This window comes from Toxotes jaculatrix, chromosome 17 (assembly GCF_017976425.1).
Source record: "Toxotes jaculatrix isolate fToxJac2 chromosome 17, fToxJac2.pri, whole genome shotgun sequence".
NCBI lineage: Eukaryota > Metazoa > Chordata > Actinopteri > Toxotidae > Toxotes > Toxotes jaculatrix.
In genome coordinates, this window is record NC_054410.1 from 18,966,190 (window position 1) to 18,985,156 (window position 18,967).

An 18,967-nucleotide genomic window follows, 5' to 3' on the forward strand; every position below is an offset into this window, starting at 1 on the left:
TCAGTAGAGTTAATGCCTTTTGGTCCTCGTGCTTAATACATGTAGTTGTTGCGGGCTTGTTGATATTCTATATACTATAATAGATATAACACATCTTTGCCTAAGCATATTTTGCCACTTTGATCACAAACTACAAGACATGTACTTCAAGGTCAATATAGGTTATTATAGAAGACATTATGAGTCTTAGATAACACTTCCAGTAATGCCCTGCTGTTAATGATTATGTGAAACTGTAGTGAAGCTAACAATAATCTTTTGTAAGAAGATTTTTTTTAATAAAAACTTAAAATATATAATAATAAAAAAATGATCCTTTTGGCCTGAAGGTTCAGGATGAAGGTCTATGATTTAAGAGCTAATGCAGGAAAGAATGGTTGTTTGTCCCCACTAAATTACACACACTGAACCTGAGATCCATCCTAACTCACTTTCACAATTGGTTGTTTGTCTCTAGATGAGGATGCATCCAATGTGCAGATCATGTGTGCCTGGTGCCAGAAGGTCGGTGTCAAACGCTATTCTCTGAGCATGGGGAGTGAGCTGAAGAGTTTCTGCAGTGAGAAGTGCTTCGCCGCCTGCCGCAGAGCCTATTTTAAGAGAAACAAGGTAAAATTCATTCCTCATGATCAGCTGAGCACTGTGATATAACACCTTTTAGAAACTTTGCAGTTACACTGTCACATATCTTCTGGCAACCGTATGTGATAATCATCGGTGAGGCCGAGAGGAGAATATAAAAAATCCAAAAATTCACAAAACAAGCATCAAATGAATCGATGTACCATGATGTATACTTGTAAGTTACCATGTGGTGAATAATCGTTGAGAATTGCATGAATTGGACACGATGCTATTGTCATTGTGTTTGTCTACTGAAAAGGTTCTAACAATTAAAGGATCAGTTTGGGAAAATACACTTATTCACTTTATTTCCAAAAAACAAACTGCGTCCATACTTACGCGTATGTGTTTACATATATATTTTTAAAAATTTAAAATTACAATTTATGTAACTTTCTTGATGAGAATGAGCATATTTTCCCAAAATGTCAAATTATTTCTTTAAATTTAGGCGAATAAACAACTCTGGTGAAAGTTAGGGTCAAGGTTAGTTAGTTGAAACAACTTTGGTTAAGGGTTGTCTGAAGTTTAAGGCACCTAAAACAGTTTAGCTGGTATATTTGTATGCTTGGTAAATGAGGAAAATGCTTGTACTGAACACGAGGACCTAACACATGGTATATAAATGATTTTTATGATTTGGGGATTGAACCCAGGCTCTCAGATTTGAAAGTAAATGTGCAGTATGTAGTCCTTCTACCACTCCCACAACACTCTTTCTTTTCATTTTACTATTTTAGTTTCAGAATTTGTATTTGTAATCATACCATCTTCATTTACAGTGATTTTTTTTTTAAATCAGTGGTTTGTTGAAGGGGCAATATGTAAGTTTTTTAGTTACAAACATTCAAATAGTAACTAAGATTTTAGTGTGAAGAAGGAACAGTTTTGACTCTGTGTCAAAGACGTGTACGTATGGTGTTGCAGAGATATCTACTGAAGTTAGCATCCTAACCAGCTCGCCCCAGCCTGTCCCATCTTGTAATACCATTTTGTACCTCAATAGGCAGTAGTACTTCACCCTGGTCCCCTCAACAAACAGCCAATAGGGTTTTTGCATTGGCTTTTGGATTATTGCAGAAAATAAACTCTGTGACAAATAACCACAGTTGCATGACTTCAGCGTCACCAATACTAAGCTTCCGTCGAGAAATTTGATTTAGTGCACTTACCTCTTGTAATAAGCCTTTCGTCTTTTAAAGTTAGAAATAGCTTGCAACAGCACGAGTATAAACACAACAAGGCTGTTAAGGTGGACTGAAGAGTAGATCAGTTTTTGTGTTTTGCTTGATGACGTTTAATGTCTCCAACAATCTGACGAAGGACCAAAGAGTGCATTTCCCTTTTTCTTACAAGGGGTGGACACCCTAAATTTCTGCTAACATGCTGTCCCCTATTTGTTTTAGAGTATAAATTCGACTGTTGGCCAGTTCTTACACATTGCCCCTTTGACAAAAAAAACAGGATTTGTTTGCCCTTTGTTTATTTACACTCAAAACTGGTCATTTTTACTTTGCAGCATTTGTTTGTTTCATATAAACAGAGCATAGTGAAGTATGTCTAATCATGTCTGCTGAGATAACAAAGTTCAGAAGTTCAATGGCTGTATCTGTTTTATTGCCACAAGCAGAGAGTCTGCAATATGGCTGCCAGAAAATATTACATCATCCACCAACCTCTTTATCAACACGCACTATATTGTGCTTCAGACAGGGGTAAATTAAGTTTTCATGACTTTTTAATAGTCTTTATACTCCAAGGAGGAGCTTTATCTTTTGTAGCTTCAGCAATTACCACCCTAAATTCTAACTCAAGACATCAAAAGGTAATTTTAACTAAAAAATCTGTTTAAAAATGTCAACTTAAAAACGCTCTCATTACTTTTTCAGGTTTGTCTTGAATACAAAATGCACAATCCATAATACATTCAACCAGAAACCATTTAGAATAAATCATGGATTTTACTATAAAAACACCTTCAGGCGATCAGCTCCAAAATGTCATGGTCACCATGATGCATTTGAAGCAAAACAGCAAATATCAAAGTTGTTATTGTGTTCTCATTTTCCCCCCAATGACTGTAGTTAAACAATCTCCTTTCTCTCTTGTACCAAAGCTGGGATATATAAGGAATTACGCTGTGAGTATGACGTGTTTTACTCTCCTGCTTGTCTGTCCTGAAGTCAGTTATTCATCCAAACATAATCACTTTTCAAGCACTGCACTGGAGCAGGGACCAGAGAGGGGTGCACCTAGAGTATGTCTGTTCATTTCAGTTAGTGATATCCAGTTTCTTTTGTTTTCTGACACTTTTTTTCCCCAAAGCATGAGAAGCAAGCTGAACTTGTGTCTACTGTACTGTTGCTCATAGTATATGTTTTTCATTTTTCTACTTTAACATTTTAGCTCATTTACTTTAATTGTAAGTTTGTAGTTTTCATTGTACTAAATGTTGAAATGATGACAAATGATCTGTCTGGTCCGGGTGATGACAGCGAGAGTCTGACATATTAAAACCTCGTGGGAGAATGTGTGACACTTGCAAGAGCCATAGAGCTTCATATCAGATCAAAACGTCAGCTTTTGAACTGGTTTTATTTTGATCTCTGAGCTCCAGAGGAGGTCAGAAAAAAGCAGATGCAGGTCTACGCCATTTGACACGCAACAAAGTTGACAAGGCAGCTCCATATCAATCAGAGATCAGTGAGGGAGGCTGTAACCATGACATCTAATATAAAGCCGATGTGAACAAAGCTCCCTGCTATGAAGCTGTGAGCCCTGTCTTCAGTTAAAAAGATATAAAAGCAGTTCACACAAAGTTTTTATATATATATATATATATAGTCATTTAAAATATTTGTGCATTTACCTTATTCTTACCTTGATTGTTATGAATCACATAATATAAGAAAAGTCTCCTGGACATCCGGTATAGTACATTTATAGTTTGTTTAGTTCAGATAAAGCCTCTCTTTTAAGTCTTGTTAGCTCTTCATTATGTTGTGACCCTATGAATGAGTGGTTTTTACAGACAGTGGAGCTAGAATATATTTTGACGGCTTTTAAGGTGCAGAGGTGTGGTGAGGAAAGTGTGTGAAAAAATAGAAAAAATGCAGAGCTCCTCTCTCCAACTCTCGACGCGCTTCCCTTTTATCTGCCCCAGACTTTTGACAGAAATTTCAAAGCCTGCCCGGCAACACACAGCTTGCCGGTCTTTTTGATGGTGCTACAACATAACCTTTATAAAATTTAAATACGATTTGTATAACCAACTGCAAAATACCTTAATAATGCACATTTCTATTGATAATTAAATACGATTCATTAATTCAGCAACTGAATATTAGCAATCAGCTCGCTACTTGAAAGCCACTTCATTCAAGAATTCAATTGCTTGATGCAATAATATTTAATTAAGTACGCCACACACTTGCCTAACAAAGCATGTTAGCCACAAAAAAACTATCTTGAACCTTCTGCTAAAAGCCCTTCTGCTAGTTACACAGGTAGCTAAAAATAAAGAAAGGGTCCCAGTCACTGTAAAAAGAAATACTTCAAAACATCATAACTAAATGTGATACTTTGGGATTAATGATGTAAATATATACGATCAGGATTAAGTTTACATTTAATTTGAGATTTATGGATTGTTTTTTTTCCCTCAAAATCATGATATATTATCTCATAAATACTAAGTAATGATTATGAGAATAAAAAAAAGAAAAAAGAAAACAATCTGCGAGGAAAAAACCTAGATTGTGGCTTTAAAGAGATTTAAATTGCACTGACTAACTTTCAAATTTAGGTGATACAGCTGACTCTCTTATCTTGAGCACATCTAGAAAAGTCAGCTAGCCACTTATCTCGCTATCTACTTAGTAGCTCATCAGCTACTTACAGTATGATGCATATCTTAGCTTCTACTTGATATCTTTAACCAACCAGTGGGCAAATAAACTTTGAAAGCTTTGGTTAGCTGATATGATTTTATGTTTCAGCTATTACGCTAACATTATTAATACCCAATTAAATCTACCATTTAGTTTGCGCAGAGTTAAACTATGACTATTCTGTTCTGCTTAGATGAGATGAACTTTAAAATCAGGCAGTTAGTCAGTGCAATTACCAGAATCTGGCGATAAGCTGATTTCTCAGAAAACCAATCAAATGGCTAACACTGCGTCCCTGTGATGATCTTTCTTGTTTATTTCGATTATAATAATGTCTAAACGTGACATAATTTATTGATATTATTAAATGTTAAATGTGTCACGTGGCAGCTGTAAGATTTGAGCTACACAAATAAACTGTCACTGGATCTATGTATCAGCGGAGCAGAAATGTACAAATGCAGTCAACCCATGTCATGCTTTTTTTTTTTCTTCCCAGTTTATGGGACATCACACATAGTTTACAGAAATAAGATCATTTACATACATACATTCCAGTCAGCAATGTTAGCCATTTCCCTCATCCATCAGCAGACTGCACATGTTCAAACATTACAAACACAGAAAAGGCCTGCTCTGCCACAGCGGCTCAGATTCTATATTTTGTCTGGCTCTCGCACATGCATGCAGGCCATTTGTGTAAGCGATACCCACGTTTCTTTTCTCATGCACCCACAAGGTTGGCCACAACAACATGGCCTGCAGGCTGTCTTTTTTTTCCAGCAGAAGAAAAAAAATATTGTCATGGCTGAAAAAAAGTATCTCATGTCTGCGTTGTGCTTTGGGTAGAGGAGAGGAGACGAAGGGGAGGAGTATTTGGAGGGGGGGTGCAGGGGCCGGGCAACGGCTTTGGCATTATGTTGCATGAAATATCTTCAGCTGCCTCATCCGTGAAACCCAATCCCCTCCTAGGATGACTATGGCTGCTACTTTCTCACATCTCTGCATAACTCCACATTATGTAGTGTGTGTTTGTGTTTGGCGAAAGATGATTGATAGTGTAACTCAGGCTAATCACTTATTTGCCTGTTTACTGTATGCCTTAAGCTGCTGGATTAGTTTGTATGGAAGGTGCTGCTTCCTCGTCGTCCGCGCTACTCAATTATTCTGTCACCTCACTCCCGCTGCTCACTTTCATTCTCTTTTTGACTGTCCACTATTGATTCAGGGACACCACTTGGCTCTTTCCCTTGTTTTATAATGTGCTGCACCCCCCCCCCCCCCTCTGCAAAAACCACTTTGACTGGAAAGATACCAAGTGAGGGAAAAGTTTACTGAGAATTTTCGTGAACGACGGCTCGGTCAGTTCGGAGGTTTAAAGACATGTCGTTTTGCTTTCAGCTGTAGGTAGAAGCTGTTCAGCTGTCACACTTTTACATGCAGCCATACGGTTTCTCCCGCTATCTCACACCCACACATTCACCGATAAACATGCTTGCTCATTGGACACAGTGCCAAGATTAAGTTAGGCAATTAGCAATGATGAATTACCCTCTCTGAGTGTGAAGCATGACAGCAAAAAGGTGCATGTTCGAGGGTGCTCTGCTTTCTCATTTAGCCAGTCAGACTTGGATTGTGCACAGAAAACATATCGTCCACGTATCAGTTAGGGTTGGGTTTTGAATGCTGCTTCCAGGAGTCCGTAACGAATGCATTGCTTCGACATCAACTGTGATGAAATTTTGGTTGTTGCTGTTGCAATAGTCAAAAACAATTTGCTTTTCTGTGCAGTTTGGCTGGAGTTGAATTTGAAACTGGTGTGTTGAGGCTGAAAAGCAGCTGGGAGGAGAACTAACTCAAATACCTGACAAGAAGAAGTTAGCTTTGGTTCATCATGTGGCTACTAAAAAGGGGATTCATGATATATGTTCATGCAAAATTCAAAATACTGAATACATCCACATAAAGTATAATTATCTTTACGTTACTTTATACTTACAGTTTACTTTATGTCTTTATACATCACACTCATAAACACAGCTGCATGCATATGAATCATGTCTTGCTTTGACATCATTCAAAAAAGAGCATGAAGCAGGTAGTGAGGAGACTCCAGCTTGTGTTTTACAGGTCGTCTCTGCCGCAGCGCAGGGCTTTTTGTTCACACCATGAAATTTCCCCCGGAGACCCCAGACCTCCATCAGTGTCTTTCCCCGGGAGCTCCCTCCAGGCACGAGGGGGCAGAGTGCTGCTTCATGTCAGCCCAGAAATGTCACATCACCTCAAACACACACACACAGACACACACAGACATGTCTGCTCCCTTACACACAGCCCCGTGGTTGCCTCCCTGCTCCTGAACACTTTGCAATTTACTTTGCATCTCCATCGCCTGCCAAGGAAGACACACACACACGCGCAAAATGAATAAGAGAGAAGTTGGTGTCTAAGTGTGTATATGTGTGTGTGTGTAGAACTGTACCGTGTATGTGTGTGAATATAGCTGCTTGTGGAAATGTTGTGTGCGTGATGAAGTGTGTAATGTCTCTGCATATTGCAGCTCAGGTTCACTGGTGGTTAGGAAGCCTTGAGGCCTGCCTGACACAGCTTCAGGGTACGGAGAGGAAGGTGATTATCTCATAGCTGCCAGCCATTCAGCTCAAATAAAGACAAAAGTAACTCAGACTAACTAGGCGTTGAGATTGTAAAAGTGGAGCCACGCACATGAACTTGCATGCCTTTGTGCCGTTTCTTAAACTTTTAGGTTTTGAGTCACGCAAAAAGTGCAGTGTGCAGGCACACCTCATGCTGCACGTTTCAGGTGTATTGTGACGATGACCTTGAGCGAGGGAATACTCTTTGCAATCTTGTGAAGTTCTAAGAATGATTTGCCAATTCACAGTATTAAAAGAAGATGCTTTTTCAGAGTGACTTAAGTATTGGCTACATCCTTTAAAGGCATTTCATTCAAGAAAATTGCGTAACTGCATTATTATTTTGGTAGTTAAAACAAAACGGCCACAACAGTTTCCTTCATCTAAATAGTTCTATATAGATTCATATGTTGCTGTATAATGAAAACTTAAAATGCCCCAAACCAGCAGTACTTAAATAAAATACAACTAAACACTATTAAAAATATTAAAAGCAAACGGGAAAAATCACTCTTCTATTTAACTCCTCACCACTAATAAACATAAGCCTTGAAACGAGGGGCCTCAAGTGGAAGTTGTTTTGTGTTAAGCAAAAGAATTTTGTGAACCATTTCTCCAAAGAACCATTAACCTAAACTAACTCTGACCATACAACTGAAAATCCCCAGTTTTTGTGTGTGCACAAAAAAAGTGAAATGTAAAGATCAGGACCTTGTTTACCAAAAAATATTCCTGTGCATATGTGTAATAAATATCCACAGTGCAGTGCAGACAGAAATGAACTGGTTTTGGGGATGGCTTGTCAAAACATGAAAAGTCGACACAAGCTTGTCTTATTTATTTATTTATTTAAATTTTTTTTTGGGAACAGTGTGTTTTCTCACATGTCATGTGCACAGTGCCAGAACTGCACCTTCATATCAGGATTTGGGATGAGCTCCATTGCACTCGGCTGTGTTTGTCTTTGGATTTGGAAAGCCTGCCTATGAGCGTCTTTCTTTGGGAAATGCAGCACTTTTGGCAGGTGACGGGCACACACACCTGGACATGTATCTGTGCCCAGATGGAAGCTAGCACAGTGGCAGCTGGTGTGACGTCCCCTCAGGACGGCTGAGTCGCCAGAGGGGAGCTAGGCGGCCGATGTCCTGCTCTGTCGTTCTTGTAAGGAACTTCAGCTGGGTGGCAGCTGCAGTTTGCTGGCATGATGGAGCAGCAATAAAACAAAAAACAACTTTAAACAGAACGACACAACTGGCACTGAAATTGCGTTTCCCCAGTGTGCTGAGGCAAAGTGGTAACTGACTTTTAGTACAACATTTAACATTTATTGAAATCTTTCTTACAGCCTCTCTGCCACATCTGATTTTATGACATGACAGAAAAGACTGGAAAGAGAAGTTGCATTTAATAAAAAAAAAATCAGAATAAGAATAAGACTCAAAATAATAATTTACTAACCTTTTATTTTTTTTAATTCTATCTATCTGTCTATCTATCTATATCTTGATTGCATCTCCTTTATCTGTGTGTGGCTCCCTGTGTGCTCCTCACGCCTCGTTCACAGTGCCAACACCTCATTAGTACAATATGCAAATGAACTGGCGCAGGGCCAGAGGGTCAGAGCACAAACTGGAGACAGAATAATAGCACAATGGTGCATCTTTTTGTGTGTGTGTGTGTGTGTGTGTGTGTGTGTGCGCGCTCAGATGCCTGCCCAGATTCATGTGTATGTGTAAGTGCGTTTACCTGTCTTTGAATGTGTCCATGTGATGTGTCCGTGCTCACACTGGGGACGCATGGCGCATTTTTGTGTGTGTGTGTGTGTGTGTGTGTGTGTGAGGGGAGAAAGAAAGTAGCTGAAATGGGTCACCCTACACCCACTGTTCATTTAGTGCACTGACAGCTTCTAAATAACCATGACCCCATAATCTCTGATTTTGTTTTCTCCAACCTTTTGTGACAAAGTTAAAAATTCCCCCCTGTTACATTGTAAAATGTCAGTGCTGAACAGTGTTTTCTGTCAGATACTCGCACTGTATCCTTTTCCGGTACAAACAACTGTACGCTTCACAAGACACAAGACAGCAATATTTGATTTATGTCATGCTTGGAATGGGAAACTCTACCTGGAGGTGAGGGAAGCAGATGGAAACAGAGGCAAACTCAATCAGTCCTTGGACAAAAAAATGTAAAATATACGCCAGAATTGCCCTTTGGTATCATCAAGAGATGAACAGAGCTGGAGGCCAAATTACCCGTGACAAATCAAAGGTTGCAGCGAGCAATTTAAAGGGAACATGATATGAAAGAAAGCTGCTCAGGCCAATGGTTCACCTGTCAATGACATGGGCTCAGTATGAAATGTCAGCTTGAGGGCTGCAAACGGTATGATGAACATGCATAATTGAGGTTAAATCTTCATTTCTGATGACTGTGGCTCAGTGCCCTGTGGCTGTAAAATATGAACTAATTATATCACACTGAGGTCTATATTATATAAAAGTGCATTTCATTTATTGAAACACAATGGAGCAATTTGGCGTCGTGCCAGGCAAAGCTTCTCCGGTAACTTCTTTGTAACCAAATTGCCCACACCTGCCACAACAGCACTGACTGCCTCAGTTTTCACACTGCACATAATGAATGACTCACAGAGAGCGGGAGAAGGTGGCTCCTTTTCCAGCAGGTATAAATGTTTAAAGGAGTTTTGTGCTGTTACATTACAGCACGGGATACAACACCCACAACAGAATTAATCATATTATCTTAGTTTATCTAATGTAAGTTGTTTCTACAAGAGTACATCTTTGGCAAAGGTCTCTTAGTGCAGGGATTTCCCCATTCACCCCAAAACTGCTGAGTAGTATTAGGTAATGTTAGCAGTCAGCTACAGTAATTCAGTCTTTTATTGTAATGTTATATTCATCTCCAATCCATGCAGCTCTATGTGTTGTATGCTATAAATTAAATTAGACTGTAAATCAGCAGCAAAATACTATTCCTGTTTATGTCACAGCAACCTGTATTTCCCATCTGATGGGAAATATTAATTTATAATTATGAAATTATATTTATCCGTGTATATTTTATCATGAAATTGTTTTACTAAATGCAATTGATTTACAAGGTTCAGGAAATTTTTTTTCTGGCTGTGTTTGGGGTCACCATGAACATTTTCTTCTTGATACGAAGTGTTGTTAGTGGTCTGCTGTGTGGAACAGCAGTGTTTCTTATAAAATATCAGTTGTCAAAGTGGGTTCATTGTCCAATCAGAAAGTATTCAGCTATATGCCAGGTAATAATTCTGTTCTTTGTGTTGAGGTTTTATTCACAATGTCGGGCTTTGCTCTGAAATTCTGATAAACCTGCTTTAGTTTATGCAGCAGAATTGTCAGGAAGTAAGAAAACATGATGTTATGTTTAACATCATTATATTGTTCAAAATCTATGACAAAATGTCAGGAACGAAGCATGTTCCTTTCACTTTAACCGCACAGAGGAGCTGATTACTAACGTTAGTTAACGTTATGGCTCAGTATCATGTATGTTCTATCAGTGAAGTTCCTCATACACTCATGATTCACCCACACAGGTGTTTCCATTTGACTGATTAGACCTTTCCTCAGAACAGTGTAGGTGTGAACAGACTGCACTTGATTGACGTCTCCCTCATTCTTAGCTTAGTTAGCTTTGTTGCACCTGTTAGTGCGGGACAAACTTCAACTGTAATTACGCTCAGTTCAGGTCCTGTTGTTCAGACCATGATAAAAGTTGCAGTTGAGAGGGAGAAACCACTCACTTCAGCCTCTTCGTCGAGTTGAAGATATTAGCAGCTTTTGACAACTAAGAACCACAGAAGTGTCAGCAAACCAAGGGCAAAATGGCTGCCACCACGGTTGGTAGGTACATCAAAATACAGTCCAACACTGACTTTAATTCAGCTGATTTAACTAATTTAACAGAAGCTATACCCCTTTTGTTTTTATCTGGTTTTAATTATGAACAATGTAATACCTACTGTAACTGTAACACAATAATATATATATATATATGAAAAAGGCCAGCGACAGAGGTAACCATCTTGGAATAACATAAAGGAGCCCAGGTTGGAATAGCGTGAGGCTTTCCTATGCCGTCTACTCTTTTTTTGGTCTTTTCCTGAAAGACATTCTGACGTGTCACAGTAGGTAAGGCACAGGTGTAAATACAAATACACTTCAATATAATGCTGCTTTTCCCACAGTGTTAAGTGTAGATCGATGTAACCAAATTTTTCATTTTATAAATGTGTTTAATGTCCCCTTTTTGTATTAAATATGTTAAATAAAAACACACTGCTGTGATAGTAGGCAGTACTCTACATGTCTGAGCTAAATGTCTTGCAGACTCCTCAACCATACACATGCATGTATACCAAACCTCTCACGCACGGTTTTGTTTCAGAGAATCCTGTTGATTGGTTTGTCCACAAACCAATGATTGTTCACCCATTTTACACTCACCATTTCTGTTCATCTTTCTCAATGTTGTTTTCCATTTCTGAGTTTCCTTGTTGCCTCTGTTCACCTGTTTATTTTGTCCATCCGTAAAAAGAAGCCATTATTTCTCCCCCCCCCAGGCGAGAGACGACGATGGCCTCGGTGGGAAATTACCCCAGAACAGCTTTACTCAGGACACGCCCAGGCTTGTCTTCAAGACAAACAGCGATGTGCTTGTAAGGACCATAACCATTTAACACCAGATAGAGTTTAAGCTTGATGGCTACTGCACAAATATGTTATGATGTTGTTCTTTGTTAGAAGTGTGTAATTTTCCAGTCATTTCTTCCTGACATGTCACTGGACTGGTTCATAGTTGGGCATCACTGTAAAAACAGACATCAAACATCAGACTCAGATCAGCCCAAAAAATTAAAAAGCAGTACAAAAGTGGCCCTCCTGTTTTACATGAAGTCTGCATACAGTTAAGTTTGAGCTGTTCATAACTTTTTGCATGCGTAATCATTTGCTTTGCTCATTTTCATTGTACATCATATTCAGTGACTTGTGTTGGGGATTTGTAGGACAAATGCAAACTCATCCAAAACTGAAGTTGGTGTCATGCTATTGCAATGATAACACATTTATGATAAAACTAAGAAATATGTGGAATTACTTAACTTTTTCCTGATATTTATTAAGCATTTTAATATATCCTAATCTGGGAAAGGGGTCTCTGACTTTTGGACTGGTCTAATAATAACACTGTACTCAAGTTAATTGCTGAGATCTTGGATTGTAGATACATCACTAATGAGAAGGGAACAGAAGTGGTCAGCCACGGGTTAGTCAAACCTTTTTGAATTAAAAAACAAACAAACAAACAAAAAAACCCAACATGAAACCGTAAAATTATAACCAAAACTGTATCTTTCAATCATCCATCACAGATTACAGACTTCCTGCATTTCTTACAGATTATTACAGACACTTTTGGTGAGCTCACATTCATACCTCTAAATAAAGGGGTTTAGATAGCAGCTACTACTGTTGATTGTCTGGCTGCTCGTGTCTTGGCCCTTTGGACTTCCTTTTAGTAACATTACTGTGTTCCCATATCTCAGCAGTTACTTTGGTGGGTTACAGTGTTATCACATATGGGCAAAACTATGGAATAAGGACCCAGGCAGTAATACACCAGAATTTCTATTTAAAGCCCTAGTTTTGCATTTTGATAACTGTACTTGTTTTCTTTCTTGCTCTCGAGATCAATACCACCTGAATATGAAACTACAGCGAGCAGCTGGTCAGCGTAGCACTCAGACTGAGAACAAGGGGAAACAGCTAGCCTGACTATGTTTGTTCAGTCCATGCAAAAAAGGAGACAGTCCAGCGCATATTCCCCATAAAAAACACATTTTGCACATATATTTTTCTACTGACTAAACAAATAAGATTTTAAAGCTTTTTATCAGTTAGTAGGAGGATTTGGTTACATTCGGGCAGGCTACCTGTTTCCCTGTTTCCAGTCTTTATGCAAAGATAAGCTAATCAGCTGCAGGCTGTAGCTTCATATTCAGCGTTCAAACATGAGGGTGGTGTCGGTCTCATGACTTGCCTCTTGGCAAGAAAGCAAATAACCGCATTTCCCAAAATGTCCATGCCAACAGAGGTATTTTGTCTCAGAGAGGTCCAGTCTGCTGCAGTAACATTCAAATGCAATCCACCAGGTCTGTCTCATCATTCTTTACAGCTGGAGTTATTTTACTCACTGTGCGTGCGCGAGTGTGTGCAGTGAAATATAGTGCAATTGAGTTTCACCTGGCCAAGTGAGAATGGCCTTTGTATGTCACATCCATAATGAGTGATGGTGATGGCTGGCTGTGATGAGAGCAGCCTTATAGGCAGTGTAGCTCTGGTCCTCTCTGGCTTTCAGGTTTCAGTGAATAAGTCCGGTACACGGTGCGGTCAGTATCAAACACTGGAAAGGATTTGAACCAGATTTGTTTCCCCTTTTCTAAGCCAGATAATTATAACCATTGCAACTGATACTTCAACAAATGAGGCCACTGTGAACTGATCATTTGGCTAATCATAGTAGTAAGTTCACATGTTGCACATGGTCTGTTAAGCATTGCCAAAGTTTAATTTTCTTGTGTAAACTTTGGTGGAGTTTTACTCTGTTCTCTTTTACCAGTGGACCAGGTGCTTTAAAATGGCAGTCTCCTGCTACATAATCTAGGTTCTGGACTGAATCCACAGTGCAGCAAGAACAGTGTTTCTGTTTGCCTCTTCACATTGCTGATGGACTTGAATTGTCAAGAGTGGATACTTTGCTGCAGATTGTTTGGAGTGTCAGACGACCTGACCAAAAACCAAGTGACTGGCTCACTTCAAGCACCTGGTTCATTTTCTTGGGTTTAATCCTTGTGTTTTGCACTATGTGATTATGCCAGCAATCTGAGAAGTGTCAAAAGAATCACATGTCGACCCTAACAGGGGGATATACAAGCCTGTCCCCTTATGCACTTTTCCTGCTTAAACCTCTTCATTTTCAGAAACCTCTTCATTCTACATATAAAACCACTTCAGGCACTGCAGCCTCTTATGAAACCTTACAATCTTTGCACCGTCTGAAACGCTCCAGCCTCTTAACCCTATGCAACCTCCTCCTCTTCTTCCTCTTAATTATCTAAATCCTCCACATCCTCTGAAATCTCTTTAACATCTGCAACCTCTTCCTCTTCTTCACTGCCTGAAACTTACTTATCCTCCTCTGCAACCTGTTGATCCACAACCTATGTCTTGTCACATGTCTTTCTTCTCTGCGACTGCAGCAATTAAATACTCTTGATCCAATCCCTTAACCCCTGAGAATGACCTCCAATCACCATTTTAAGAATCGCCTCTCTTAACTTGTTAATTTAAACTAATTACACGGTAAAACTAGCTTGATCTTGGAATTAAATTTCACTGGCTTATTCATAAGATCAGAGGGTGAGAGGATGAGGAGAACAATGCTGAGCTGATTGTACTTGTTTGGAAGCACGATAAGTGTAGTAATGTAAATGGTTAAACTACACCACCAATGCTGGTTCGTTGGCCACGATGGAAATAAATGACCATAATTACATTCAACTGCAAACATCTGTGTGCAGGAGTGGGGGAGTGGGGAGAGAGTGCGCGCGCGAGAGAAAGCACAACTCCATTAGCGTAATGCGCAGTGAAATTTCACTCACAGTGCAGAAAGTCGTTAAGTGCTCTCCATCTGTCTTTCTGAGTTGAGGAAAATTTCAGTACATTTATTATTTAAAATATCCCGGGCCCACCATTATCAAACTCAACTTGCGAGAGCACCTTTTTGACTTTTACTCAGTCATGGCTCATTGAATTAGCTCGGACTATATGGGCAGTTAAAAGTTGTAGAATTCATGGGACTGACAACTGAGCACCACCCGTGTAGTGTTTAAGCTGAGCAGTCGCTGAGTAGTCAAGTCTCTGATCTGTTGTGGCAGCTTCTTATGTTATCCAGGTGTTTGTCCTGAGCTCTATTCATTTGTTAGCTTCAGAAATTCCTCCTGAATTGCGTTTGTGCAAGTGACAGAGTGACACTGCATAATAACTCTGAACTTCTGAACTTACTTACAAATGCAGCACTATAGTATATCTTTGAAAACTCCTGTCCTTTTGAAAGGTGGCTCTGCTTGAATCAGTCCACATTGTAAAGGACAATCTGATTTAAAACACATAATCAAAGCAAAGAACCTGATGTTTTACATGTGTAGCAGCTGCAGGACAGCGAGCTATGTATTCTTTGGAAATCCTGGCCAGCACTACAGTGCATCTGCCCAAACAGCCCATTTGAGTCCGCTGTCTTTCAGCTGCTGCCAGACAGCGTTTTGCCCAATCTACCAATGTTGCTATGTAGCGTACAAAGAGGAGTTTATCCACCTTCTGGTTGCATCCTTCAACTTATTAACATTCAGCAGGGGGGCTTAAGGGTCTGTGTGATGGATGGATGTCGTTGAGGGGTCTGACAACTGATTAATGCCTTAATTATCTCCAGCGAGGACCTGCCACTCCTCCCGGAGCTGACAGAGTGAGCTGTGTGTGGCCTGACGAGTAACGCCGTGTTCAGGGCTCGCCCACCGCTATCTGCTCTACCAGGGTCACATTCATTTTCTTTCCAAAGAAAAATGTGCACTTTTTGTGCTGAAAATGTGTGTAACGGTGTTAAAACAGTAGAGCGAGGTGTTTTGGGATCTTTACCACTGCAGTGAGTAAGAAAGACAACTTTACATTTGAACCTCCTCATGTTTGGATCCAGCTCTGGTTAGCTGTCTGCACGTAGAAGCGAATCTGCCTTAAAATACAGCATGTAAGAAGAAATTTAGTTTGAAACTAAACTGGCTGTTTTTTTAATTGTGTTATTATAAGGGAAATGTTTGGCTCTGGCTGTGCTTTAGAAATTCCGATGTGACTCTTAAAAAGCTGGTCTAATAGTGATCTTGTATTTCTAATAGCTACAGCAATACATAAAGAACAATAACTGAAAGCTGAAACTTGCAGCAGTGGTCTTTTATGTAATTCAGTACTGATAAATTATTTAGTGTAAACATTATACTATATGCCATTTAAACTGACTTAACTATGATGTCTGTCTACTTGTTGGCATACACTTCAATGCCAAATGTGGAAGGCCATTTGAGGGAAATCATCTTTTTGTCTTGTTATGCTTCAGGCGTTGGTCTCCCAGGGATCTGTGGTTAAATGAGAACGAGAGTGTCTTTATTGCCAACAGAAGGTGTAAATGGGCATTCCTTGTTAGGACAGAAAGTCAAAGACAAAGTCACTTCAATAGTGCTCAGCAGCAGAATGCCATCATGTGCACATTTATCACTCAGTAGAAAAAACACATCACTGTAGGTACATGGGGCAAACACACACAACACATTACACAAATTGCAAACATACAGGCTTGTGCATTTATACAAACTTCAAAGTTAAGTGTTTGCTCTCAACAGATCTGTGAAAGTATTTAGAAACAGCACCAGTTTCCTTAAAAAGAATCTTTTTTAAATGTGTTTATCTCCAGATGGTATGGAGGCTGAGCTTCTGCTTTACCAGGCTACTTCAAAGGAGACTGTGTTGTATTTCATCAAGAGCAAATTAGAAGTCTTTTGTATGCAGGGTGACAGGTGCTGATACTCTGTGTGTATTGTGTGTGTTTTTGTTGCAGGTGTGTGACTGGTGCAAACACATTCGCCACACTAAGGAGTACCTGGACTTTGGTGCTGGTGAGCGAAGGCTGCAGTTCTGCAGTGCCAAATGCCTGAACCAATATAAGATGGACATTTTCTACAAGGAGACCCAGGCGGCGCTGCCTGGAGCACTGTGTAACCCAGGACACGGGCCTGGTGGGGACTGTAAGCCGGAGTGCAGTGGGGGCGTACAGCTGCTCACTCCTGAATCCTGGGGAACGCCATTAACGGACCTACGTCGTAAAGCACCCTCACCAGGGGGGCCCTCCAGCGCTTCTGCTTTGGCCCCTTCCACTTCTTCTGCCACCTCACCCTCAGACACTGCTGCTGTCTGTTCCCCGTCCTCCTCTTCCTCAGCTAAGATCCCCACACCCAGACCCCACGAGAGCCCCACACTTCCTCCTCCGCCTGTTCCCGCTTTGCACCCACCAGTTGGAGTTCCTTCTGGTAGCCCTCCCATGGTAATGACACCCCGGGGTCCCATGCCCCTGCCTCTGTTCATGGAGCATCAAATGATGCAACAGATCCGTCCACCATTTCTTCGCCCCTCTGCCCACCCAGCAGGGCCCAATAGTCCACTTTCAAACCCTATCATCCCTGGTATTGGTCCACCACCTCCTCCAAGGTCCCTCGGTCCAGCATCAAGCCCCATGCACAGGCCCCTGCTGTCTCCGCATGTCCACCCCTCATCCAATCCCAACCCTGGCATGATGCCCCCCCACCCTGGTCTCCCCATGCCAGGCCTGCCACCTTTCCCCCCAGTCAACATGATGCCCAATGGACCCATCCCCCTGCCCCCAATGATGAACTTTGGCATGCCGTCCTTGGCCCCACTGGTACCCCCACCAACTCTCCTTGTCCCTTATCCCGTCATTGTACCCCTCCCAGTCCCAATCCCTATTCCAATCCCAATTCCCTTGAACCCCAAATCTCCCAGGGACCAGCCAGAGAGCAATGGCTCTGTCCGCAGTGCTCCAGAGTCATCAGAAGCTTCAGCTTCTGGGCCCCACTCTCCAGGTTCCTCTGGAGGTGACAGAGGGGAGCAGAAAGTAGACCCAGCTGGTGCAGACCGTCTCTCTCCTGTACGCTCAGAGAGAAGCAGGACAGCGCTGGTGGACTTGACTGTGAAGGCTGAGGAAAATTCAGGCAACCCGTGTTTAACCAGCAGCCCCAGATTTATGGATGGTGTGATTGATCTAACTGTGGGCCACAGATCATGCCAACAGCAGGTAATTCAGAGGATGCTACCTGGGGTCCAGGTCAAAATAGAGGCAGAGGCTGAATCAAGATCTCCACCAGCTGCTGGGCTGGGGAGGGAAGGGAAGATCACTCGTGATGGGGGGGAAGGAGTCCTCTCACAGGGCCTCCTCAGTGCTCCGCAGCTGGAAGGGGCTACACACCCCAATACACTGGAATCATCAGGCCCACCCTCCAGCAACAACAGCCCTTCTTGCAATGCTGATCCTCCAGTGACCCAGTTAAATCCCTCTGTCTCCAACCTTACCCCACCACCCTTACCCAGCACAGCACGGACCCAGCCCCAACTCTTGCCCCAACTCCAAACTAGCCCTGGCGCCCCATGTAATGTCATAGTCAATGGTACAGGATGGCATTCGCTTCTCACTCCTGCCTTTGAGTCTTGCCCTGACAGAAAAGGAGACAGGATTGCAGGAGACGGAGAGGCAGAAGAGCAGCCAGCCAATGGAGAGCTGGAGCGTGAAGCACTGAAAGAGAACAATTGCTCAGTTGGAGACTGGGAGTCTGGAAAGCGGGACTCATCACAAGAGGAAATGGCAAACACAGTAGAGGGTAAGCCAGACCCTGACTCCAACTTGGAGGAGGGTGAGCATGCCTATGCCCTACCGTTGCTGTCTACTGGAGGCTGTGTGGTCATCCAGCCTGTGCCAAAGCCTGGCGCTGACAAGACGGCCATCCTGTCGTGTTCCATCAGTGCACCTTTATCAGCAGCTGGGAGCCCTGAGCTGGAGCCGCCGCTGAAGAGGAGGTGCCTGCGAATCCGCAATCAAAATAAATGAGGTGGGTTCAACCCAGCATGCTCC

The 18,967-nt window shown here is 41.4% G+C and overlaps 1 protein-coding gene across 1 annotated transcript in view; it reads left to right on the forward strand.

Moving 5' to 3' along the window:
* Window positions 1-18,967, forward strand: part of sobpa (sine oculis binding protein homolog (Drosophila) a) — a 35,506-nt gene that overhangs the window by 13,334 nt on the left and 3,205 nt on the right. The window contains 4 exon segments of the mRNA XM_041060888.1: window positions 458-609; window positions 2,741-2,764; window positions 11,787-11,882; window positions 16,886-18,944. Coding sequence (XP_040916822.1) covers window positions 458-609; window positions 2,741-2,764; window positions 11,787-11,882; window positions 16,886-18,943 — 2,330 coding nt within the window. The 3' untranslated portion in view covers window position 18,944.